At 44.0% G+C, this 26,029-nt stretch overlaps 2 protein-coding genes across 2 annotated transcripts; both read left to right on the top strand.

The window, feature by feature from the left end:
* Nucleotides 1-560: 560 nt before the first annotated feature.
* agap2 (ArfGAP with GTPase domain, ankyrin repeat and PH domain 2) lies at nucleotides 561-19,827 on the top strand (the record flags this gene model as incomplete). Its single annotated transcript, XM_083895129.1, has 19 exons — nucleotides 561-1,707; nucleotides 6,114-6,172; nucleotides 7,194-7,281; nucleotides 7,398-7,483; nucleotides 7,584-7,719; nucleotides 8,768-8,902; nucleotides 9,028-9,146; nucleotides 10,354-10,506; nucleotides 10,657-10,731; nucleotides 11,147-11,251; nucleotides 12,493-12,673; nucleotides 13,972-14,097; nucleotides 14,181-14,315; nucleotides 14,678-14,737; nucleotides 15,512-15,663; nucleotides 16,906-16,996; nucleotides 17,141-17,363; nucleotides 18,012-18,291; nucleotides 19,621-19,827. The coding sequence occupies exons 1-19, from the start codon at nucleotides 573-575 to the stop codon at nucleotides 19,825-19,827; spliced, it is 3,546 nt and encodes a 1,181-aa protein (XP_083751255.1). The 5' UTR covers nucleotides 561-572.
* A 2,985-nt stretch (nucleotides 19,828-22,812) lies between these two features.
* Nucleotides 22,813-26,029, top strand: zbtb39 (zinc finger and BTB domain containing 39; the record flags this gene model as incomplete). Its single annotated transcript, XM_083894530.1, has 3 exons — nucleotides 22,813-24,060; nucleotides 24,365-24,724; nucleotides 25,058-26,029. 3 exons carry the CDS (start codon nucleotides 22,813-22,815, stop codon nucleotides 26,027-26,029), a joined length of 2,580 nt encoding a protein of 859 aa, XP_083750656.1.

The raw sequence follows: 26,029 nt of genomic DNA, 5'->3' as shown, positions 1-26,029 counted from the left end.
GCTGCTGTCCATCACATCCCCAGTGACGTATGATGCGGGACAGTTGTTATTCTGACTGGAATCAGGATTTTTTTCTTTTCCTCATGAGTGAAGAGGCTGAGAATCATAGAAGATGCGGGTGCTGCACAAGAAAATAAGGTCAAGTAAATAATTACCATCAGACGCCGTAATGAAGATGAATTTGTCTGAGTAGCTGCACATAAAATCCAGTGTGTGGATTTTAATTGGGTGTTTTCTAGGAACAAAAGAGCTCCTGGACTGCACTGACAGTCTGCTGAAGGTTGTTGGCAAGACTGGATTTCTTTTTCTCTGTATGCCACGAAATATTTCAGTGAACAAAGAAAATCTGAGACTGACGAAACACAGAAGTTGGGATTTAGGGGGATGGATGAAACCAACAGACTTTCTGTGATTGTATCTACTGAAGAACTTCATCTTCCCTCATGTAAGTTTTCCACCTCTGCTGTGCCATCAGATCCTCTCACATCCCCATACGCCGGTGAACTGTCACTTGTTTATGTCACTCTGTCCGGTTTCATTCATTTACTGCGACTCCACTGAAGCCTGACCACATGAGTGGAGGCGGCGCCCTGCAGCAACGCACCACCTACCTCATCTCCCTCACCCTGGTCAAGGTAGAGGCTGTGGAGGAGAATGGAGAGAAGGCCAGGAAAAGCACTCGGGGGAAAGAGGCGGAGGCCGAGTCAGGAGGACTGGCAAGGGAGGAGGACGGGGTCAGAGTGGAGGCTGAAGGTGGAGCCCCTGCACAGGCTGAGAACGGAGCTGGAGTGATTTCAGGACAGCCAAAGAGAGCTGAGGATGCTGCTGTTGTGAAGTTAAACGTTGAACCTGAGGCTGGAGACAGCGGAGCCCTCAGCCCTTTGAAGGATAAGCCACCATCCACCGTTGATGTCCTGAGTAAAGGAGGTGAAAAGCCACCGCCCAACCTCTCGATCCCCTTACCTGCTGAAAGAGCAACACTTCAGAAGACAACGTCTGCAGAGACGGAAGTAACAAGAGTGGAGACAACGCTTTTCACACCTGAGACAAAGCAATGCAGGTCTCCGTCTCTCATCACAACACCACCAACGGAGGTGTGCGTCGAGCCCAGTCGCACTCCAACCAGGACCAGCCTCCCTCTCCGTCCTGCAGGGCAGCGGCCTGTGAGTCTGCTGAAGTCTCACAGCAGCGTGGCCACCCGCGGTCGTGACCCCAGGGACGGCAGAGAGCGTAGTCCCACCTCGGCCCAGAGCCTCGACCGAAAGGACTGCCGGATGATGACACGCTCTCCAGGCCCCTGCAGAGCTTCCTGGGCTGAGGCGAGCAGACCTGAAGGCTGGAGGGATGAAGCGCACGCAGGAATACCGTTAGAGTCTGGAGTTGGAATGGCTGCAGTGATGAGAGACCTCCCCAGGAAGGAAAGACTAAAGGCAGGTTCGAGCTCCCTACCTGCACCTACCCATGGCTCCAAGCCAGGACGCAAGGGTAAAAGCCGCACACTGGACAACAGTGATCTGAACAGTCTCTCTGAAGACCTGGGGCTGGTCAGGGAGGCCCAGCAGGCACAGGGTCAACGAGGTTCCACTAAAGACAGGAAGATGCTTAAGTTCATCAGTGGCATTTTCACGAAAAGCAGCTCCGGGGCAGCGGGGTCATCCTCCACAGCACCTCCTGTCTATATACAGAGAGACTCCAGTGAGGAGGAAGGTAAGACGTCACACACTCACATGCACCTGAACCATTTCATCCCCTAGCTAACCTAAACCCAATTCTACCCCTTGACCAGTCAACCAAGTCCTAACCCACGTGAAGTCTGAGGACCTGCTAAAATGTCCTCCAAAAAGACGTGCACGCACATATGTGCACTCTCTTCTACAGTCAGTTTCTTAGTGAGGACACCTATGGACTTACAGACGCCTTAACCTATCCATCACTCAAACTAAACCAAACTTAAAACCCTCAAATCAGGTTTTGACCCTCAAAAAAGCCCTTTAAAGTTCCGAAGACCTGCTACAATTTGTATTCTGTGTTTTTTTGGTCCACAAATACATACATACAGGTACACACAGTCACACACTGTCACTGTTTCAACCTCAAATTCAGCCTTCATGTTGACAACATCCATGACAACAGCCCATTATCGGAGTCACGCCTGTCTTCAGCTCCCTGCCAAAATAATTATCTCCTAGTAGCCACCTTGTCTGTGCACAGGCATCCATTTAAAATGAGCGGGGTGGGGTTGATCTTTTCCCACCACACGGAATATATTTACAGGTTTTATTATTGTCTCGCGCCGAGGAAACATTTTCCCCCGAAAGCTATGTGCAACTGCAAATTGATGACAGATGAAGTTCTTTGATGTGCGGACTGACAATAGAATCATCGCGGACAGACTTTAATCTAATTCTCCCGTCAGACTCGGAGGGCTTGGCTGATTTCACGTTGCTCCAGGGGTAATCTCTAGACTCACACTCCACACCACACACATACACACTTAAGCGGCGTTCCCAGCATGGTTTTAAATCTCATAATGATGCCATGGGGGAGAGGAGCTGGTGGCATGATCACGGATGGATTGCGCCCGCTCTGGTTGATTTATTTTTCGCCTCTGCTTCATCTCAATAAAGCTGGAGAGTGGGGGAGACGACGTTTGCTCAACCCCTTTAAAAAGAAAGAGACGCGTGGATAAAGAACATTTCTAATCCACGTCTTTGATATTCCACCCACTGCATGTTCTGCCACTTCATGGACCCACAGTTGCCCCCCCCCCACCACCAGCACCCCCTCCTCACACAACTGTCTTTGTCACTGCGAAAGCATTTCATTTAAATTCACATCAAAAATGTTTCACATTGCTGCAGAGCGGACAACAGTGCATCTCCCTCACAGACAGAGCGAGTGTTTCAGCCTGTGGGAGTGGGCGAGTGCGCGTTTTTATCTATCCATTCACTCATTGTGTATTCACACTGTTACACATGCACACTGTGGATTCACTCAAGTAGTGAGACTGTGGCCCCACCGACTGCACACACACACACACACACACACACACATACTCACACAGACACACACACAGGGCAGGAGGAAGTGTTGCCATGGCAACCGGCAGGACTGCTGCTTCTGCTACTGAGGCAGAGCCTGATGAAACAGAGGGGCGGAGGAGACGCGATGTGTGTGTGAGTGTGTCTGTGTGAACCTGAGCGTATAGTTTGTGTTCTTGTGTGTTGACACACGGCTGAGAGACTTCTGACACCACTCCACCTCATCCCCCAAAACATGTTCAGTCAGAAGAAAAAGCGTGCATGTTTCAGTGAGCGCGCGTAGCCACACATTGCAGTGGATCACACATGATTATTTTGGAGCAGGGATTGTAGATAATTGGCTTTTCGTAGAAATCCGTGTGACCAAGCAGCAGAAGGATCTCACTGTGTGACCATAAAGAGAGGCTTTGACTAGATGGATCACGTCCATGTGTGTGGATCTGTCTGTGTGGCAGGAGGAAGCTCTTTCTTTTTCTCTCAGGGAGCTGCCTGCAGCAGCAGCAGCTCGTATGTGAGCCTCTTTTTTTTCTTTCTTTTGTCAAGCACGTTGTGCATCTGTGCAGTTTTGGCCCGCTGACGCTTCATAGATTCACACCCAGCAGCGAGTTAAATCATCATCTGTCTTTGAAGGACACAAATTACGCATTTACACCGAGGATGTTATCAGGCACTACATCAGTCAGAGTAGTGGACCAGAACCTCCAGGTCTCCACGGTTTCTCCTCTCTCTGTTTCATTCCTTCCCTCGTTTTTCTACATTCATGACCCGGTCGGAATAGGCATGGAGTTTTCATGTTCTCCCTGTGGGTTTTTTTCTGGGTTCTCCAAAAACATGCAATATGTGGATTAGGTAAATTGGGCACTCTATATCAGGGGTCTCAAACTCAAATGACCTGGGCGCCAATGCGCATCTATTATAGTCAAGAAGGGGTCGGCCTAGATAACAAAAAATGGGGAAAAAAAACAACTGTTCACAATATTGCACCATGATATCACACGTATACTTAATAATACTGTTTATGATGCAAAATTAATGTATTAATATCAAAAACGGACATTTATTTTAAATTACATAAATAATAGTGTGTACCAGGAACCGTTTAGGCCACTGCCATTCGTCGATCGGGCCCTAACAAGTGTATTTATATATGTAAATGAATGTTGTATATGATACATTTAATAATGGGATAATTATGACAAAATGTCTTATTATTACTGTAAAAACATTGCTAGGAAACATATATTATATTCTATCACCTCGCTACACATGAGGTCGTGGGCCATGTTTTCATTATAACATGAATTTTAAGTGGGGGGTCGCATGTGGCCCCCGGGCCGCCACTTTGAGACCCCTGCTCTATATTATGTGGCCCTGTGATGGACTGTGCCTTCAGAGATGGCAGTGTTGGTTTCCTCTGCTCTGAAACATCTCATCAGCTGTCCCTCACATTTCACTTGTGTCTTTACTGAGTTCATTTTCATAGCTTTAGTGAAAACTGCTGGACAGATTGCGGAGAAAACAGGCGTCTCTCGCTGTCTCTCTAACTTTCGGTGATCGGTCTTATATCCATTAGGTCAGGATTCCAGTGTGTCCACTGTTGCTGTTATTTACGACCAAACACCTGCGTAACGTTGCTATCCATCCACCGCGAGTGAAGGTGGACGAGATGTCAGCATCGCAAACTGAATCCTCCAAAATGATTAGTGTCTTCAGCGCTTCTGTGAAATCATTTACTCTCACCCGCTCACTCGCTCACCTTCAGCCGCTTTATCCTCCACATGAGGGTCGCACGGGGGCCGAAAGGCGGGGTGCATCCTGGACAGGTGTGAAATCGTTAAAATGAAGAAAAAAACATTGACCTTCAGCAAGGCGGGTACATTACATGACTGTTATGTTTGATTGTGTTCCTGGTTGTACCTAATAATCTGGCCACTGAGTGCAGGATTTGTCTCTGATCTCTTTCCCTCTGTTCTCATCTCTCTGAAGCTGCAGCTGGGTGTGAGCGTCACACACTGGGGGCACTGACGAGGCCACAGCTGTGTGTGTGACCCAACCCATCCACTGTGTGTGTGTGTGTGTGTGTGTGTGTGTGTGTGTGTGTGTGTGTGTGTGTGTGTGTGTGTGTGTGTGTGTGTGTGTGTGTGTGTGAGGGCGACAACATTCACAGTTGTCCAACCGGCACATTATCAAATGTATCTCAGTTCACTGTTGAACTATAACAACTCCAAAATGAGTGTTTATTCGTGACATGTAACAACTATAAAGTGACCAGCATTGGGGTTTTACTTACACAGTTCATGAACTAACTGACATAAAACAAACAGAAGAAGCAGAAAACACCTTCATAAGTACTGCAGGAATATTCTGCACGAGTCATTAGCTGCAGCTTGTTTCAGTTCAGAGGGGAGTTGTTATTCAAACCCACAGACATCGTTCACGTGGCAGAACTGAATCGCTCGGTGGGAGGTGGGTCTCCCCAGGGAGGCTCCAAACCAAGTCAGAGGAGGCGCAGAGAAAGGAAGTGAATCACTATTACATTAGATTTCACATTAGATATCAAAAAGTCTAAATGTGTGTGAGTCAGAAACTAATAAAGGCCCCAGGACAGATCTTTTTTTTCTGTATTTGATGGAGTCTGATGTTAAGTCAACCAACTATAGGGCCTTCTGTGCTGAATTCGTATCATATAACACAATCTTAATGATATAAGCGTCAATCATTTGAGAAAAACTAGGTGAGTAAAACTCAGCTTGGGCTTTTACCAGGCTCCGTCTGAGAGGAGGAGCCTTAATCTCCAGACTCTGAAACTCCCCCGAGCCCCAGACACACGGCTGCTCGTCAGTGGGGAGCAAAGTGGATAATGAGTGGCTGCACCTTGTGAGGTTGCCCCATCGTGACGGAAAGGTTATGTTCATTAAGACGACCGCCGCCGAGGCCACGCGTGTGCTACGTCGCTCTCCTGCAGAGGCCATAATGAAGAGGCTATTTTTTTTACTGAACATCCGCGAAATGATGAATGTCTATGTGCATCTCTGCCTCCCTGACGGTCTCTGTCTGTCTGTGTCTTTCCAGTAAATATTGCCAACAGTCAGGAGTGGACGCTGAGCAGATCCATCCCTGAGCTGAGACTGGTGAGGCTAAATCAGTTCACTGCAGTTCACGCCTGAACCTGCACACCTTTTTCACATGTTGTAGCATTTCATCAGAGATGCTGTTTAAAGACGGACAAATTATTACAGTTATGGAAAGTAGTTTTTTTCCAATTCCAAGTTCCAATGTGTAAGAATTGCTTTCAGGAGTCCTCTAACTTTCCCAAACACATTGGGGAAATATAGTGGCCTTCACATACCAGAGAGGATGCCGTCTGTGTACTTTCTCATTCATCCAGGTCATCGCTGATTCGGGAGTAACTGGACCTTTAAGAGAAACTTCAAGTCCAGTTGCTCCTCTGTAAAACAAGGCTCTTCCCTAAAGAACACAAATGAAAACAAATTAGTTCTTAATTAAAAGCTGTAATACACTTATACACACATGCTTATGGATATTATATTTAATTCTGCCTATAAACCTTCCTAAATGTTACACACTGGACCTTCAAAAACACACACACACACACACAAGTGACTAGAATTTTACTATTATATATTCTATTATTCTACACTCCTTTTAAAAAAGCTAGAGAACTTTTACTCACTGTGATAGTTTGAACTAAACACGACACACAAGCTTGTACAGTGAAATAAAATGTAAACACGGACTTTCCGTTCCTCTTACAGATGTCCACAAATTCATTCATGTGAATATTAATGACTCATACATGCACATATTTCACTTTTTAACATGACGGCTCTTCTTGTTGTGTAGCTTCTCCTTTGTGTGGCCTGAATGATCTGAATCTAATCTGAATTTAGCACTCAAACAGTCAGAGGAGACAGTTAAGAGGCTGAAGCTAAAAACACAATTATTACCTTGAATAAGAGAAATTTGTAGGGTGTTTTTTCTTACTTTTACACAAGTATAAAAGACTATAAATGTGCCTTTTTATGGTCTAATAGTCATCAGCGCTTGAATTCAGTCAGAGTGGAATATTTGATGCACTGTACTGTGATCACGCAGTGTGCTGACCCTGCATTTACCTCCTGCATCTCTTAGGGCATTTTGGGAAGCGTGAAAAGCGGGAAGTCAGCACTGGTCAACAAATACATTACAGGCAGTTATGTTGCACTGGAGAAGTCGGACGGTAAGAAGCGTAATCTATATTTCAGAGGCGTCATCTGTGGTGTGTGATATGGCTTCATTCTTCATCAGTCACAGCTCACCGTCTAACCGTTCTGTCGTTGTCTCTGCCCTTGTCAGGGGGCAGGTATAAAAAGGAAGTGCTGGTGGACGGACAGAGTCATCTGTTACTGATCAGGGAGGAAGCTGGACCACCTGATGCACAGGTGCTCTGTTTGTATTAATATGTAAATCTGTGCAGCCATCACACCTCGTGCGCGGGGAGCTAACGTCTGCCTCTTCTCCACCTCGCTCCTTCCTCTACAGTTCAGCAGCTGGGTCGACGCAGTGATTCTGGTCTTCAGTCTGGAGAACGAGGCCAGTTTCCAGGATCTGTACCAGCTCTACAGTCAGCTCATTGCGTTCCGCACAGACATCCCGGTCATAGTGGTTGGCACCCAAGGTCAGAACATGACTCCCATATACACTACCGTTCAAAAGTTTGGGGTCACCCTAAACAATTTTTTTGTGTGTTTTCCTCAAAACAGTCGCAAAATGAATAGTCAAGACATTGACAAGATTAGAAATAATGATTTTTACCTTTGGTCAAAGAACCAGCTACACTGTTTTCAGCTGTGCTAAAATCATTGCACAAGTGTTTTCAAGGGTTTTCTAATCATCCAATAGCCTTCTAACGCGATTAACAAACACAATGTACCATTAGAACGCTGGAGATATGGTTGCTGGAAATGGGCCTCTATACACCTACACTGTTAGAAATAAGGGTTCCAAAAGGGTCGTTCTACAGGGGCTGAGGTTCTACCTGGAACCATTTGCTTCTGGGGTTCTTGGTAACACTAATGGTTCCAGTAAGAACCATTTTGATCCAGAGAACCCTTTAAAACCCCTTTCCTGAATAAAGGGTTTAAAAAGGGTTCTTGGTGGAACCTTTATAAAAAGGTTCTACCTGGAGCCAAAAAGGGTTCTCCTATGAGGACAGGCAGAAGAACCTGATATATTCTACTTAGCACTTTTATTTCTAAGAGTGTACTGTACATATTCCATTAAAAACCAGACGTTTGCAGCTAGAATAGTCGTTTACCACATTAACAACGTATAGAGTGTATTTCTGATTCATTTAATGTTACATTCATTGAGGAAAAAAAGTGCTTTTCCTTCAAAAAATAAGGATATTTCTAAGTGTCCCCAAACTTTTGAACGGTAGAGTATTATAGAAAACATTTAGCATGGAAGCTAATGTATAGTAATCTGCTAGTAAGTGTCTTTAAGTGCAGAAATTCTGCACTTAAAGACACTTACCTTATCTGGTTTATGGTGAGTTTAAACTTGTATTTAGAAGAAAGAATTTGACTCACAAGACATTTGCGATTCAGTGCAGTATGTGAAGAACTTAACTTGATGAGCCGAGTAAAGGACGCATTAGATCACCTGAAATATAATATTTACAGGAATTTAGAAAGAGTTCTAATCACTGATCCATTTTGCTACAGATAAAATCAGTAGCACCAACCCTCGCGTGATTGAGGACCAGCGAGCCAGACAGCTGTGCATCGACGTGCGCCACTCGCTGTTTTACGAGACCTGCGCCACCTATGGGTTCAACGTGGATCGAGTGTTTTCTGAAGGTGAGTTAACGCGACAAAGCACAAGGGGGCGGCGGGGGGCCTGATTTACAGTCGAGCGGTCGCTGGTGTCATAAAAGCTTGGTGAAACCTTCGTGTGGACGAACGGCTGTGTGATTTTTTTTCAGCTGCCCAGAAGATTGTAACTCAGAGGAAGCAGGTGGCGCTGCAGGCCTGCAAGTCTCTTCCTAACTCTCCCAGTCACTCTGGAGGCTCCACACCTGGATCGGCGTCGCTCCCGGGCCAGGTACCACACACCACACCCTAACTCCTCACAGTCTCTGGGTTATGATTGAAGTCAACAGCCTGAACATGTAGAACTTGTGCATAATATATCTTTGCAAACAAAATCCAAAGACTTCATTTACAACTTTAAAGACAGCTGTATATAGTCACTTAATACTCACTTTTAAAAATCTTCATCTGCAAAGCTTCCACATTAATAAAGTGCATTAAGAAATAATGTGTCCTCATGAATCTAGATGAGTATAAACCAGCAGGCAACTCAAAGAAGAACAAGTGTCGATAAATTATGAATAGGGTTCACTACTTGAAGAGCTTTATCTGGCTCTAAAGTCAACACTGAAGCACTGCGTTAAACTGTCACAGTTGGAAATACTGAGGAAAGCCTTGTACCACATCTGTATATGAAAAGTGTTTGGCACTTTATGTTAAGACTGACAGTGTCGACCATAGCTCTGATATTCTTACTCATCACGGGCCAACAGTTTAAGAAATGCATGGAAATGATAGTGCTTAACGTTACTACAATCAGTAGTTGTTATTGTGTTCAGTCCAGACAGATATTACATAAGACCTGGTTAAAAATAGGACTCGGATGAAAGCGTTTTTGTTGTTGCTATGCAGGTGTTTTCATCAAAATTAACTTCGCACGAGCGTTTCTTCTGACCTCCGCAGGCTTCAGTCGCACTATTTATAGTCTGTCACCAAAATAAAATCGGAAAATGCACTCCAAGGAAAACCATGCCAAGACTTTATGCAAACAGAAAACTGACTTCATTTCAAATATCATCATCATCATCATCAGCCAAGGCTCTTCATCATCCATCTCAGCTCCACATTTATCACATTCGCCCCCTCACCCACTTTTTCTAAATGTATTCCCACTGTGTGATCAGGGCTGGGTATGGAACTTCAACACTTTAGTGGTATCGGGTATCAAACTTCCTCCGTAATATTGAATATGTGTTGTTATTTGATATTTTGGCGGTTGATACCTAAAGAGTAATCTCATCAGTGTCAGTGAATAATCATGTAGCACCGCTGTGAAAGTATTGTTCAGGAATCCGTATTGAGGTCCAAAAACATGTTTTCAATACTCAGCCCTATGTTTGACTCATTTCATCTCCATCATGCCTCCATTCCCGTCTCCCCCCCTCCCCGCTGCATCCATGACCTCTTGACCTCTTGGCTGCCCGTCCACCCCCTCTCAGGCCAGTAATGGCCTCAGTTGCGGCTACGCCTACTCCCTCCCCTCCACGCCTGTGGTCGGTCACAGAGAGCTGCGGGTTGCACAGGGAGAGGGGGGAGGCAGCGTTAACTCACGTGCGCTGAAGAACATCCCCAGACGACCCTCGCTCTTCAAGGTCAGTTGGTCGGCGACGGTCGATCACGTCGCCCGACCCTTTTGCTTCATCGTGTCATCATCTCACATCATTCTCAGCTCCCTCTCTGACCCGTCTTTGCCGACGTCTTCTGCTCCTGTAAAAACACATTGTGTCGTATTTTTGTTTCAGAACCGGGACACGGATAAGAAATCTGGTGACGCTAAAGGAGACCTGAGCGCCGCGCGAGGCGTTCCCATCAAACAGGTTCTGGTTCATTTTTACGTAACACGTGTGAGATTTAGTGGCTGCTAAACCTGGGTGTCGTTTGGAGATAGTAGTAGTTGCTTTCAAACACTGATCACTCACTGAAGTGTGCATTTTCAAGCCTGCAGCAGAATAGAACAGGCCGATTCCCTCTTCAGCTAGAAGGTGGGAACAAAAAGGCACTTGTCTATTTATTTGATCTTATATAAGCGGTATAAATAAAAAACCCTTGTTTCATCCTTTTTAGCATTTCTCTAGAGGGTTATATTAATGTTGTGCAAGTGCTTTCAGCCATTTCTCTCTATGTTGTGCTGCTACACTTTGAAGACATCGCCTCTCTTTGTGTGAATCTAAATTTAGGCAGATTCATTTGGAGTCGTTTGTACGCTGACCTTGGGCTTTTGTCTTTCAACAGGGTATCCTGTGGAAGAGAAGTGGTAGCTCTCTGAACAAAGAGTGGAAGAAGAAATATGTCACCCTCTCCAACAACGGCGCACTGTCTTACCACTCCAGTTCCAATGTAAGAGAACACCGCAGCACTAATCGATACAGCAGTAAAAACACAGTGAAGCATCAGCAACCGGACACAAGTTTTCACTGTGCGGCTTTTTAGCTTTACACTCAGCATCAGTGCTTTCACAAACACACATTTGTCCTAAAACACCCTATGATTGCGTTTAAACCTTGAAAAAACATTCACTGGTTTAACATGTTTACACTCATTATGTTTCCTTAAACTATTGATTAGAAACTGTTGTTTCAAATTTAATGTTAGATTGTGGTTGAGATAGTTTCTTTTTCCCTATCGCCAAAACCAAAACCAAAAGTTTAAAAAACAACTTTGACAGTTTATGTCAGCACGTCTGGCTAAGTAGCTCAGGCGCTTCTTACAAAGACTGCACCCCTGTGCAATATCACTAATGATATATAATAATATACATGATTTAAAATACTTTTGTTAACTAAGATGATTATTTGTCACATTGTACTTAAAACAAGCAAGTTAGACAGAGTGCAGTATAGAGACAGATCGACTAAACTATTAGTTTACTCACTCCATGAGTGTGTTTACATGCACACTAAAAAAACGATTATTATCTGTTTTTTGTAGTTATCTGGTTATTCAAGTGCTCATGTAAACGGAATAAACCGATATTCATTATTGGTTTATTGCCGTTACCGGTTTTTGAAAAACCTGTTTAAAACACCTGGGTTTCTGTCAATAATCTGATTTCTTAGAGACATGTATACACCTTAAACGGTTTATTCCAGTTACCCGATCATTGCCAGTAATCGTTTCTTTATTGTCCATGTAAACGCACTCCATGTTGTGTGAAACCAGAATATTTGGACCAGGGGTTTCCAGCCTGCTGGCTGGGGACCGGTATTAGGGTCTCCGGCTGGAGTGATCCTGGCCACTAACACCCAAACCAACAAGACTACAGATTTGTATTGTTTTGCCCCTGAGAATTCAATGTGTTTATTATATATAACAAGCAAATGTTCATTTAAAATGACCAAACCTAAAAAGAAAGGCTGGAAACCTGTCTTAGGTATACGCTGACCCTCGTGGGGAGGATAAAGAGGTAGACACTGAATGAATGAATTAATGAATTGATGTAGGTATGTTATGGATTCAGCTTTTAATGTGTAAGAGAAATGCTTCATCATCTCTGAAATGATGGCAAAGCTTTCCTCCTCACAAAAGATCATTGTTGTCCCTGGTGAACATTTCTAACATGATGTTTTGTTGCATTGTAGGACTACACACAGAATAGCCACGGGAAAGAAATCGACTTGCTTCGCGTGACGGTGAAAGTTCCCGGGAAACGTCCTCCGAGAGCCGTGGTCCCTGCTGGTCCCTCACCAGTTCCCCCGAGTTCTGTACCTGGAGTTAATGGACTGAGTAAGGAGCCTCCAGCTGCCGATGGCATCGGTACAGGTAAGATAAACAAGACAATAAAGGTTACGCAACAAAAGCCCTGAAAACATTGGGTCCTAACTGAGACACTGAAACCCTGGCACCTAAGCCACCAAAAAAAAAATCACAATTACAAACTTTGCATGTAATAAAGCAATTACATTATAGCAAGGTAAGATTGTCTGTCTGCGGAGTAAAGAGGTCAGACAGTGAATTTGACTCACATTAACCTGCAGTGTGTTCATGTCCAGTGTGCGTTGGTGTGTTTTTAATAGTTTTTAGGAATACAGTGGCACGGTAGATGAGGCTTTGGCTACACAGGCAATACTTCATTGTTAGTTCTGGGCCTTTTTAGAATATAAACAAACATTATTTCAAATTACATTTTTATTAATCGGGGGGCAACTCCATCCCATCTTCTATTCAACACATATAATAATGCACAGGCAAATCTGCTCATTAAACACGGTAGACGTCGTAAACCCTGACAGCATCAGCCAAAACCGTTTCCTAATCTTTAAATCATGATTATGACATCTTCTCTGAGTGATACGATCAGATTGTACTCAGTACAGATCTGAATGCTACTAATCTGTCCCGAATCCTTCATCAGATGTGATCACAGAAACCACATTTGGAGGTGGTTGGCACTCATTTTCATGGATACTTTAATATATGCACGTACACATGTACATACTTTAAAGGTGCCATATGTAAGAATGTGGCCAAAAACGGTTACTACATTCAAATTCAAAATACCGAGGTGTTTACTGGTAACTGGCAACCCGTGGTTGCTCGGCAGCTGAGACTCTACTGACTGCAGTGATTGGTAGACGGCGGTAGGTGGCGCCACATGCCAAAACATGATTTCAAAAACATAAACATGATTTGCAATCTGCAAAATATTTTCTTTAATGCAAATATTTAGGCTGTACTGTTGTTGTTGGTGAGTTAAGTATGTTATATGAACATTATTCCTCTGTGATATTAGCAGGATTTTATGGCCAGTTGCTTTAGATTTATTACATAATGCAGCTTTAAATTAACTTATGTGTGTATGTGTACTTTTATGGTTATTCTTCATTTTTTTCCTTTTGTTTCTTTGGAAGGGTAATCATATTTTGGGGGATTATTATAGGGTCAGGCACGTCTGTATGTGTGTATTATTATGACTAATCAATACCAGGTTTGAACACAAACATTTACAGTATAAGTAAAGCACATTTCTCCAGGGTATGCAACTACAATAACTAACGTCATGGTCACTGAGATAAAGTCATGTAAGTATGAAACAGTGTTCGAACTTTCCTCTCCCTCAGTTCCTCAGTTGTGTCCAGCCACCCTGTCAGTGGTCGAGGATCGCACCGGGGGTTTGTCCCCTCAAGGTGGAGAGAGAGGAATTCAGCGCTGCCCGTCCTCACTGTCCACCAAAGCACAAAGTGTCGGTACGTGTAGCACAGGACCAACAACTTTTTGACTGTGATCGCTGCTGCCATGTATGATTAATTATGTCTGCACCAAATGTCAGATGCCCTTGAAGGGACAGCCGGTCCTTTTGCTGGAAAGGATCCCAGTCAGTCATCCCCCATGAGCGACAGGAAGAAGAACAGGAGGAAGAAGAGCATGAATCAGAAAGGGGATGCAGCCGTCGGACAGGCTGAAGGTAATGTCTTTTTGTTTTGTTTTTTACCAGAAACTGTTAAATATATCTCTTTCTGCTAGTGCTAGATAAAGGAATCTGCTTTATTTTGGTGACAATACACACATGCACAGCTAGTTAATGGATAAGATAATACAAAATAAAGTGTGGACACTTTACAACTGAAAATAAAAATTGATTAAATATTTTTCAGACACTTTTTAAAAAAAAATCTTCTTCCTCTTTCTTCGTGTCAGAATGTGGTTTTAGCGACACATGTCTGTCTTCCTCTAGATAATTCTTAACTTCCTAACATTTGCACTTTGTCTCTCTCTGTCTGTCTTTTTTCCCTTCTCCCTCTCCTGTGCTTATCTCTTGCTCTGCAGCCAAGCGTAAAATGTGGAAATTAAAGAGCTTTGGTAGCTTGAGAAACATTAATAAGACAGGTAACAAGTGACAAGCGACGGGGGCCAAATCTGCTTGTGCATATTTATTTACCGACAGTGTCTTCCCTCTGTGTGTTTTCCTCTTCTCTGTCTGTGCCTGACAAGTTCATACCTCCATCCCATGCCTCAGTTGTCCATTTGAATTATTTTCATCATAACAACATTATTTTGCTCTCACCCACCGTGAAATTGCTGTTGTGCGTCATGTTTTTTTCACTTATTTCACCGACTTTACGTTGATAATGGACACAATGCATGTATTCTACCGTTCAAAAGTGTGGGCTTACTTAGAAATGTCCTTATTTTTGAAGGATAAAGACTTTTTTTCAATGAATATAACATTAAATGAATCAGAAATACATGTGGTAAACGATTATATTCTAGCTGCAAACGTCTGGTTTTTAATGAAATATATGTACATAGGTGTATAGAGGCCCATTTCCAGTGTTCTAATGGTACATTGTGTTTGCTAATGGCGTTAGAGGCTATTGGATGATTAGAAAACCCTTGAAAACCCTTGTGCAGTTTTGCTGGTCATCGAGTTTGAAGGGCAAAATTATTAGTTGGAATAAAAATCATCGTTTCTAATCTTGTCAATGTCTTGACTATATATTCAATTCATTTTGCAACTCTTTTGATGAATAAAAGTGTGATTTCTAATGGAAAACACAACAAAATGGTAAAGGTGAGCCCAATCTTTTGAACGGTAGTGTAAATAACTCACCCTCCAGTACAAATCTGAGTCTGTGCGTGTCCTTTTCCTAACCCTTGCAGAGGAGGAGAACTCAGACTTCATCGTGGTGTCGTTCACTGGGCAGACTTGGCACTTTGAGGCTCAGAGTCAGGAGGAGAGGGACTCGTGGGTGTCGGCCATCGAGAGCCAAATCCTGGCAAGTCTTCAGTCCTGCGAGAGCGGCAGAAACAAGGTTTGTTGTTATTCCGCTGTAATGACGAGTGATAGGAGTCCAGGAGCAGATCACAGCCGATCACAAAATTTTGATTATTTCTGAGACGCTGAAGCAAACAGAGGGCATCATAACAGAACGTACAATCTACTCTGTTCTCTGCTCCCACAGTGTTTCATTAGATATTTGACCTGTAAACCTGACTGATGGAAACACTGCACAGTCAATAAAAAAGGCTGAGGTTTTTGCAAAAACATGCACAGACTTAATAAACAGAGTGTGCTAGTTCTATTGGCATGATTATTTAATTACATTTTTAATTAAAAAAAAAAAAAATTATGTGACATTTAAAACTGTTATCCATCATTGGTTTCTGAAACACTCATTCTCTGACTTGTTTAAATCCTCTTCATGTCCCGAAAGCCATAAACAAAGTTGTCTAGAATCAAATCTGTTGTTTGTAGCACTTGCATTAAACACAACCAATCATTCCCATTGGTGTGAATTGATAGCATACGTGCCATTCACTGTTCACTGTGATTTATAGTGTTTCCAGTGTAAATGTCCTCACCTCATACCCACATTTGGCACTGACAAAAGTGACATTCTTCACAATAAAAGTTCTATATTCTCAGACAAAAGCGATGAAACGATGCTCTGTAAGAAGAGGAAACGCAAGTGCTGTTTCTGTCACGACTAGACTGCTTTCAAAAATATACGACTTATTGTCTCAAGCAGATGTTCTGTGTGTTTTGAAGGTGAAGATTTGGTGAGAGAGCAGATGTATCACTACACATCCGTGACAATGTAGCCTGAGACACAAACTCAAGCAATAACCTTCAAATCTAAATCACTGGACACCAACAAAACACCATAGATCTTAAAATATAAAAAAAAAAAAAAACTCCCTGTTGTGATTTCACTAGCGTCATGACAACATTTCACAAAGCTGACATCACGTCCTGTTGACCTGAAACCAGTGACTAAGATCACTGACGTTTACTGAGGAAGTGAAGTAGGTTCATCTTTTCATAGTAACTACTTCCTGGGCTTCACAACATCTAGACTACGTCCATTTTTATAGACCATTTATCATTGTAACTGTTATAATTCAATTGCTCTATTTCCTGTCACAATAAATGACACATACAAGTTGACACTACGTTTTCACTATTCAACGAGGAAAGAATGGGGCGTATTTTTTTGATTGTGGCAGTTATAAAGCATTCAAATGTGTTTATGTGTGTCTCTGTGATTGGTCAGGCACGTCGGAGCAGTCAGAGCGAGGCTATGGCGCTTCAAGCCATCCGTAACGCCAAAGGCAACAGTCTGTGTGTGGACTGTGAAGCACAGAGTGAGTTCTTAAAGAGGTTTATTCTGCTTTGCGTGAATCATCCACAGCCTTTGGTGGTGTCACACTTTACACACAGTTCATATCAACTCAGTAGTAGCGTGGGGTTTTTTTGGACATACGGTCTCTCTTCTCTTGGCTCCGCAGATCCCACCTGGGCCAGTCTCAATCTCGGCGCGCTGATCTGCATCGAGTGCTCTGGGATCCATCGGAAACTGGGGACTCACTTGTCTCGCGTGCGCTCGCTGGACTTGGACGACTGGCCGGGAGAGCTCACACAAGTCCTGGCCGCCATTGGCAACCACATGGCCAACAGCATCTGGGAGAGCTGCACACAGGGCAGGACCAAACCCACGCCTCATGCAACACGGTGGGTTCCACCTTATCCAAAAAAATAAAGCATAAAATATATTCATGAAACAATATTTTTGTTTCAGAAGCTGGCCACTTAATTATTGCAAGAAATAGCCATACTAATATATTCATCACCATTATGTTACAAATAATCTGACACCAATGAAAAATGTGAGTTCAATTTTTTTTTTTTTCTCGAAATAAATTAAATAACATGTAAAAACCGTGTAATTAAAAAGTATGTGAAAATATAAATGTAAAGAACAATAAAATACTGTAAATAGCTTTAAAAAAAAACTATATAAACTTAGTAAAAAAGATACTGCATTACACTGTAAATAATCCTCTTCATTTTCCAATTTGCAGAACGATAACTTCACACAGGTTAAAGTGAGGTGGGGCCTCTTTAAGGAGGTTTCCTCCTGAGATGTCATTGCAAATCGCCCATTGTTTTTTAAGGGGGACAGGGAGGCGACTGGTCACTGCACATTTCAGTAAAAACAGCCCTCAGGCTCCGAGTGTCAGGGGCCCCCTATCAGCTCGGGGGCCCCAAGCAGTTGCCTGTCTTGCCTGTTCCCAAGCTGCACCTCTGGTTGAATTCAATGTGTGAATGTGTATTTCCTTGCATGACCAGATCTCCTCTGTCTATGTCTCTGTTCAACAGTGAGGAAAGAGAATCCTGGATTTGCGCAAAGTACGAGCTGCGGGCATTTGTAGCACCTCTTCTGTCGGCCTCGGGGACCCAGCAGCTCGAGGACAGCATGCCGGTGTGGCTGCTGTCTTCAGTGACTGAGCGGGATCTGCCCAGACTGCTGCTCCTGCTCGCTCACAGCACCAAGGAACAGATCAACGCTCCTCTGGCCGGGCCGACGTCGCTGCCTCGCTCGGCCCTGCACGCTGCTTGTCAGCTGGGAGATGTCGTCATGACCCAGCTGCTCATTTGGGTGGGTTTTTCCTCTCTGATCAATACTGCCCCTTAAAGGGGACATTAATACCAAATCAACTTTAATCATTTTAATTCTTATATTTAATACTCTGGAGGCCCTATGAGTAGGCAAAGTGTGAAAAAAGATGATTAAGTCATGTTTTTTGTGGTCCTGAGATAAAACACGCTATGTTGATTTTCGTACTCATTGCTATGTCACAATGACACATTCCTGGAATTGTTTGTCCCTTTGTCACTTTGTCCCTAAAAAAAGGCGAGAGTGCAGGCGAGGTCAATAGCATCCCGGAAGAGCGCAAATCGGCGAATTGTTCTATTCTTGTCTGAACGGTGCAGCACAGAGTTCTACACAAATTTCCAGCCTCAGAGGATTTACGTGTCCAGTGGAAACATTTTATATATGACGACAATGTGTCTGCTAGAGTCGGCAAATGCTAACTGCTGTTAGCTGCCGGAGCCTCAGTGACGCTGACGTAGTTTCCTGTGTCTCATTTGCATTTAAAGGTGCCATATGTAAAAATGTGGCAAAAAACGGTTACTACATTCAAATTCAAAATACCGAGGTCTTTTGGGTTTCGTTTTCTGACGTAACTGGCAACCCGTGGTTGTTTGGCAGCTGAGACTCTGAGACTGCGCCACATGCCAAAACATGATTTGCAGTCTGCAAAAGATTTTTTTTAATGCAAATATTTTGGCTGTACTGTTGTTGTTGGTGAGTTCAGTTTGTTTTATGAATATTATTCCTGAGTCTGTGACGTATTGGGAGGATTTTATGAACAGGGCTGTTTTGGCAGGGTGATTGAACTGCCTCATCCTTTGAAGGTATTTTGACCAAAGCATTGTGCATGCGCCCCACCGTTAGGTGGAGTATTAAGCCCCGCTCACCAAGCAGAAAAAAACATTTAGACAACAGAAGAAGTAGTCACCAACCTGGCGATCCTCGGACCAGCTGACTCCCGTGCCTGATGGACCTTTCAAGCTGTGAGCTGCTCAAACCAGACGTGTCCGAGGGAGCTGTAGCACTGTTCTCTTCTTCTTGCGTCCTATTCCCTGCATCCAGACTTGCACTGCCACCCAATGGTGAAGTAGGATACCACGCGGAAGTGTACCATGACCCCTTGCTGCATCCCAATGCTATCAAACTAGGTCTTTTGCTGTTGTTCTGATTGCGAGACCCCCACAGCAGACATTACATACTGTGCATTTAACCTCCAACGCTACTCAGTAGATCTTGTTTACATTTCACTGCTGTGTGCCGACAATCCATATTTAATGTATACATGCCAACACAGCAAATATGATGTTCTCCCCTCTATCTGTCTCTCTGCAGTATGGGATCGATGTGAAAGCGAAAGATAGCCAAGGCCAGACCGCCATGATGATTTCCAGAAAGAACGGGAGCAAAGGCTGCGCTGATATTTTGCTGCAGCACGGCTGTTCCAACGAGGCGTCCCCCACCACTGCCACTCCCGTCCTCTCCCGCCGCTCCAGCACCACCAGCCTGGGCCGGACCAGCTCCAGGAAGCGGGTGTCGTAGCGGGGACTGAAGATGCTACCACACAAAGGGCTGGCAGTGAAAATGTAGTAACCTGTGGGATACAGGCAGAGCAGACTATGGACATGGATGTATTATAGTAAAAATGACAGGACTATATCATAGTTTTAAGGATTAAAAAAAAAAAAAAAAATGCTTCTGAAGAATGAACAACATATCAAACACCTTAAAAGCAATATTCATTCGATTTGTTGATGACAGATATATTGCTGAAATACTGTGTTGTTGTTGTTGACCTCATTTCAAAATGACTCAAGTAGAACTTTGTAGCCATCCTCTGTAATTTTCGCGAGCAGACACTCGCTCTGCTTCGGTTTCACTTCCTCCAGAAGAAGTGCAATAATCCTGCTACTACGACGAAGAAAAAAAAGTTTTAATTCGAGTGAACTGTGCTGGATGACATTTTGGTCGCTACTGTGAGAAGGAAAGATTACACCAAAAAAGGTGGTGCTCTTATTCAAATTTGCTGTGACTGGACCAAAACAGCGTATGTTTTCCTTTGGCTTTACAAATAAAACATAAACCTACAGTATGTCATGTTCTTAGTTATGTGTGCCTGTTGCAGCAGTATAAACCTCAGTTTATATATAATAAACAAACCAGCTGAGATATTTCTGCTTAGTCTAGAAACATGAATGGTTTGGAATATGAAATGTGTCAGTGTTACTCTCACAGGTCAAAGATATGGTGTTTTATTATACTGTAAATGTACCTATACTACAAACTCAATGTGAACTCTGTAACGACGACACAACTGAAGAATCAGACTCAGTTTTGTAAATGATTTCTTACAGGTAGTTTTGAAAAAATGTCTGGTTTGGTTTTTTTTTTTCATTGTCTTTTATAATTTCTTATTCTCCAACATGTCATACAAACATAATACCAGTGAAAAATGATTTTCCTATAACATGTGGCTATTTGTGGATAGTGTCATTTGGGATAGCCATAAGGATACACAATTCATACTCATATTACTGTCGTGTCGGTCTATTCCATGAGTTTACAGTGAAGTATGAAGCGGCTGCAGGTGTCATTGTAAAATGTGACACTTTGTGGGTTGTGTGAATCCCTCATGAGCTAAAACAAATGTTACTGGAATAAAATAAAACTTCAGAAAAAAAGAAATGGCGTTATCTGAAGAAACTGTTGTTTTATTTTGTCAGAATACTAGCACGTCTTTTAGTTCCAGAGCAGGTACTAAAAACAGATAGATAGATAGATAGATAGATAGATAGATAGATAGATAGATAGATAGATAGATAGATAGATAGATAGATAGATAGATAGATAGATAGATAGATAGATAGATAGATAGTTAACTATAACTACCTAGCTAGCATAGATAGTTAACTATAACTACAGAGCTAGCTAGCATATAACTACATAGCTAGCTAGCATAGATAGATAGATAGATAGATAGATAGATAGATAGATAGATAGATAGATAGATAGATAGATAGATAGATAGATAGATAGATAGATAGATAGATAGATAGATAGATAGATAGATAGATAGATAGATAGATAGATAGATAGATAGATAGATAGATAGATAGATAGATATAGATAGATAGATAGATATGTGACAAAATGTTGCAGTTATTATTATTCAGCATAAATACAAACGGCACCCCCATACTGGTGTGAGTGTACTATGCAAATGAAGAATGGCTTCACTCACATTAAGCCACTCAATTAAAGACAAAATGGGAAGAAACAGAGCAGAGAAAGTTGTTAAAGAGTGTTTACATGATTTCTAGTATGCAATGGGCACCATACTTTCTCTAATGTGCTTGGGGGGAAGGGAGCCGTGACTGGACGAGTCCCTCATTTGTTGCACTCTGCAGACTCACCATTAGATGTCACTAATTCTCACTCAATTTTATGCATTGGAGCTTTAAGATAATGAGTTTGTAAAATGAATATAATAATCAATCAATATATTGATGAGAACTGAAACTGGGAAAGCTAAATGGTACTCAGCCTTAATTATTATTATTTTATTTTTTTACAATCATACCATAAACTGTCAATGTAATCGTGGATTTCATAACAGCACAAATACTATGTCTATTTGATTTCATATCATGTGTGTCATGAGTATTATCAATCACTCAGCACATTTTTAACATTAAGAATGCATAATAATGAGGTTTTCCTACCTCATGTTTCTTATGTCTTTGGATCATTTTCGCTGCAGTGACTCGTACAGACTGTAGGGGGCGACCGCGCCACTTGCTGTGTTGACACACGTCAACAAAATGCGACGGAAAGAGAAAAGAAGAGGCTGTTGACTGTAAAATCGTGGTATTTGTAGGATTTTCTCCATAAACCATCGGAGAAACTAAAGAAATTCACCGTCTACCGGCGTCTCTTCATGGGTAAGAAACTAGCGACAGCTACATTTAGTGGGGGGACGGTTAAAATACGTGTAAAATCATGTACGAGTGTGTGAAATACAGGCAGCAGTTAAAACAGTGATGTAGCTGTCTGACAACAAAACACCGACACCCTTCAATTCACTGTATCCAACCAAAGCACAACACTGGCTGTGTGTCCGTGTAAGTATTCAACATTCAGACCAATATTTTAATTTTTATCTATTTGTTTTTTCACGAAAGGCTCCTAGAGTACAATCAGTGATGGTGTCAGGAATTTGCACATTATTATTCAAATAGAATAAAACGAGAGAATATAAATATAAAAAGCTATAAATAAATAAATAGTCTGTTTATGAATTAGTGAGGAAGTGTATGCACGCATTATAAGACAACAACTCTTTGACATACGAGAAGCCATTGTAAAGATCAGAGAAGTGGACAGATGGTGTCCACACAGTATTAGATAGATTTTGTAGTTCTCATAATGGGGATGTTTCAATTTACAGCCAAGTCTCTGACTTCACAAAGATTCCTGGCTTAGTTTTAACATCGGCCTGTCTGTTCTTGTCTCTGTAGTGCAGCAGGGATGAGGATCCGGCTGCAGGGTCCTGGCCACGCCGCCAGCCTCCTCGCTGAGCTCAACTGCTGCCGCCAATCACGTCGCTACTGCGATGTGTTCCTACAAGTTGGGAACCGCACATTCGCAGCACACCGAGCCGTGCTGGCATGCGCCGGGTCGTACTTCCAGAACCTGTTCACCCGAGCTCCGTCCTCTTCCACCACTGCCTTCTCACTGGAGTTTATCTCACCGACCAACTTTGAGAAGGTCCTGACGTTTGTCTACACGGGGGAAATCCTGACTGATCTCATTGACGTCGGGGTACTCTATGAGCTGGCTGAGAGGCTGGGTGTCGGTGAACTGGTGAGGGCTTGTCACGCCATCTTCCCTGACCTGCAAGCTTCTGTCACTGCAAACTGTAAATCCAGCAGCCCTGGAGACGTCACGCTGGACTCAAGCATGGTAACTGCTGCATCAGCAGTAGCTATTGTCAACACAGCTTCTGTATCTGCGTCCTCAGTGTGTTCATCGGCTGCCTCCTGCTCATCTCTGTCTTCATCAGCTGGTCTATCTGCTGCCCCGACTCCTGCTGCCGCTTCCTCACCCCCCTTCACAGCCAGGACAGTCAGAGCGGGCCACGAAACTCACTCTGACGCTCTGACTCTGAACCTGAAGTCAGAAGATGTCCAGTCACATATTGGCTATGGACGAATGGCATCAGATCATCAGCTACCAGACGGACATCTTATAACCAGAAGTCAGTCCTGTCAGAACAACAGTGTGCTGCCTCAACTGAAGACTGAGCAGGGGCTGGAAGAGGAGGAGGACGAGGTAGGAGGCAGCTGTGAGGAAGAGGGCCGAGTGGTCCTTGTCAGTGGCTCTGTGCCTCAAAGCAGTGAACCTGCTCCTACAGTCTCCTGCTCCTTCCCCAACTCTTCAGCCCAGCTCATAGCTGAGACCTGCACGCCGACATCCTCTTTAGGAGAGCCACTGTGCAGCCTGCAGGTCGGGGCAGTGGAAGGCGGAGTGGTAGACATGCAGAGGGACAGTGGGTTGATGTTTCGAGAGGCGGCGGGGGGAGAAAATGAGGAGAGGGAGGAGTTGCAAAGTAACGGAGCAGTGGAGGGAACAGAGGAGGAGCAGTGGGGACAGCTGGCAGGTGAGATCATCGAGCTGAGCGACGATGAGAACTTCATTGAGGACGGAGATGAAGAGGACGATGAAGACGACCTGGTTTATGTGGAGAATGGAAATGGCGGGAGCTCGAGCAGTCAGGTAATGTTTGTGTTTGACGGCTGTTAAAACTGTTGTATTGTTATTGGAGAAAATTACATTGCAATAAGTTGTCATTGTTTTATTTCCCAGTGCCAGTGTTTGACTTCTGCCTCATGAACGACCAAAGCATTGTGTTTATAATGTTATCATCAGTATGGAGATTGTATAGTTTTTGCCTTGAGGTTTAAAAAAAAAAAAAAGATATTGTTTGGATATTTTTTTTACTTGTATATTGTGGAGTGCAAAAAGCATTTAATGCACTCATTCATCATCACAGTAGAAATAACATTGTTCACTTTTCCAGGTCACGGGAGCCACACTGTCATGTAAAGCCTGTGCAGTGCCTCTCCCAGCAGACCCAGCTGCCATTAGAAGACATGCCGAGACCCATCTGACAGAGACGGGTCTTTGCAGGGTGTGTGGGGCCTCCTGCATGGACCATGCTGCTGCTGTCACCCACGCGCTCTCCCACGTTGGAGTGCAGCTCTTCACCTGTGACATGTGTCACCAGCAGTTCTGCAGCCAAAACAAACTGCTGCGGCACCACCACCACTCATCCTCCAGTTACACCATACCACAGGCAGCGCTCACCAACAGCAGCCAGGGCGTTGGCTCCGAGCTGCAGTGTGCCGTGTGCACCAAAACCCTCAGCAAGGACTTTCAGGTTGGTGGACAGTGACACAGTCAGTGCTGACATTCTGTATGGTAGACTCAAGCAGTTAGCAGTTAGCTTTTGTTCAGTGGCATTCATGTCTTCAGTGAGGTCAAGCGTCCATAGCTCAGGCTAGTTCCTGACAACAGCAGTGCATCAGCAAGCTTGCATGGTGATGTCAGTACCTCATATAACCGCAGTTTAGAAAAGCTGGTAAGACTTCAAAAAGACAAATATTTGTATAGTGAGAGAAGTGATTTCAACTGACACCACCTGAACACACCACAGACTGAAATTGGGAGCGTGGAATATATGCTGACATGTTTCTTTCTCACTTCCCTCCAGACTGTCAAAGACCACCTGCTGAACCATGTGTGTCCTCAGAGCCTGAGCTGTGGAGTGTGTCACCTCCCCCAGCTCTCCCTGTGCTCCCTGCTGTGGCACACCCTCACCCACCTCTCTTTGCCTGTTTTCACTTGCCCACATTGCGCCCGCTGCTTTGTGGAACGCCCCCTCCTGGACAGACATATGACTGTTCATGCTGAGGAGGCAGCAGCTAAGGAGAGGGAGCAGTTGGCACTGAGGACTTACAGAGTTGAGGCAGATGGAGTTGGGGGAGGAGGTATGGCAGGCCTGGAAGAGTTGCATTGCTTCCTTTGCCCACAGACTTTCCGCTCATCATCTGCCTTTCAATACCACCTCAGCCTGCACACCAATGAGTCTCTGGGGAGTGGAGGAGGTGTCGGGGGCCAGGGCTGGTTTGGCAAACGAAAAGCTGACCAGTCTCTAGAGTGTCCTCCATCTTCCAGCTCCTCATCCCCAAGGGATGTAAGTGGCCTCATAAAAATAAGCAACCTGGGTTTGGGTCTGGGAATGGGCTTCAGTGTACCAGATAAGTTCTTTCAGGGGTCAGGACACAGCTTGTCCTCTGGGGGTTTTTCCAGTGAGAGCACAGGGCAGGAGGGGCCAGCTGGAGCAGCAGGGGTCCGTTACCGTTGCCGCTACTGCGGCAAACGATTCGCCCACTCGGGGGAGTTCACCTATCACCTTCGCATCCACACCGGGGAAAAACCCTACCAGTGCAAAGTCTGTCTGCGGTTCTTCAGAGGCCGCTCCACCATGATTTGCCACCTGAAGACGCACGCCGGCGCGCTCATGTACCGCTGCACCGTCTGCGGCCTTTACTTCTCCACGCTGAAGCTGGTGTCGTCACATATGGAGCTCCACAAGGACCACCTGCCGCCGGACTTCAACATCGAGCAGACCTTCATGTACAACGATCACTCAAAAGAACCGCTGTCCACTGTGGACACTTGA

This window comes from Microchirus variegatus, assembly GCF_963457635.1.
Source record: "Microchirus variegatus genome assembly, chromosome: 9".
Lineage (NCBI taxonomy): Eukaryota > Metazoa > Chordata > Actinopteri > Pleuronectiformes > Soleidae > Microchirus > Microchirus variegatus.
Note: the sequence above shows the minus strand (reverse complement) of the source record. Positions and strands in the feature narration are given on the sequence as shown.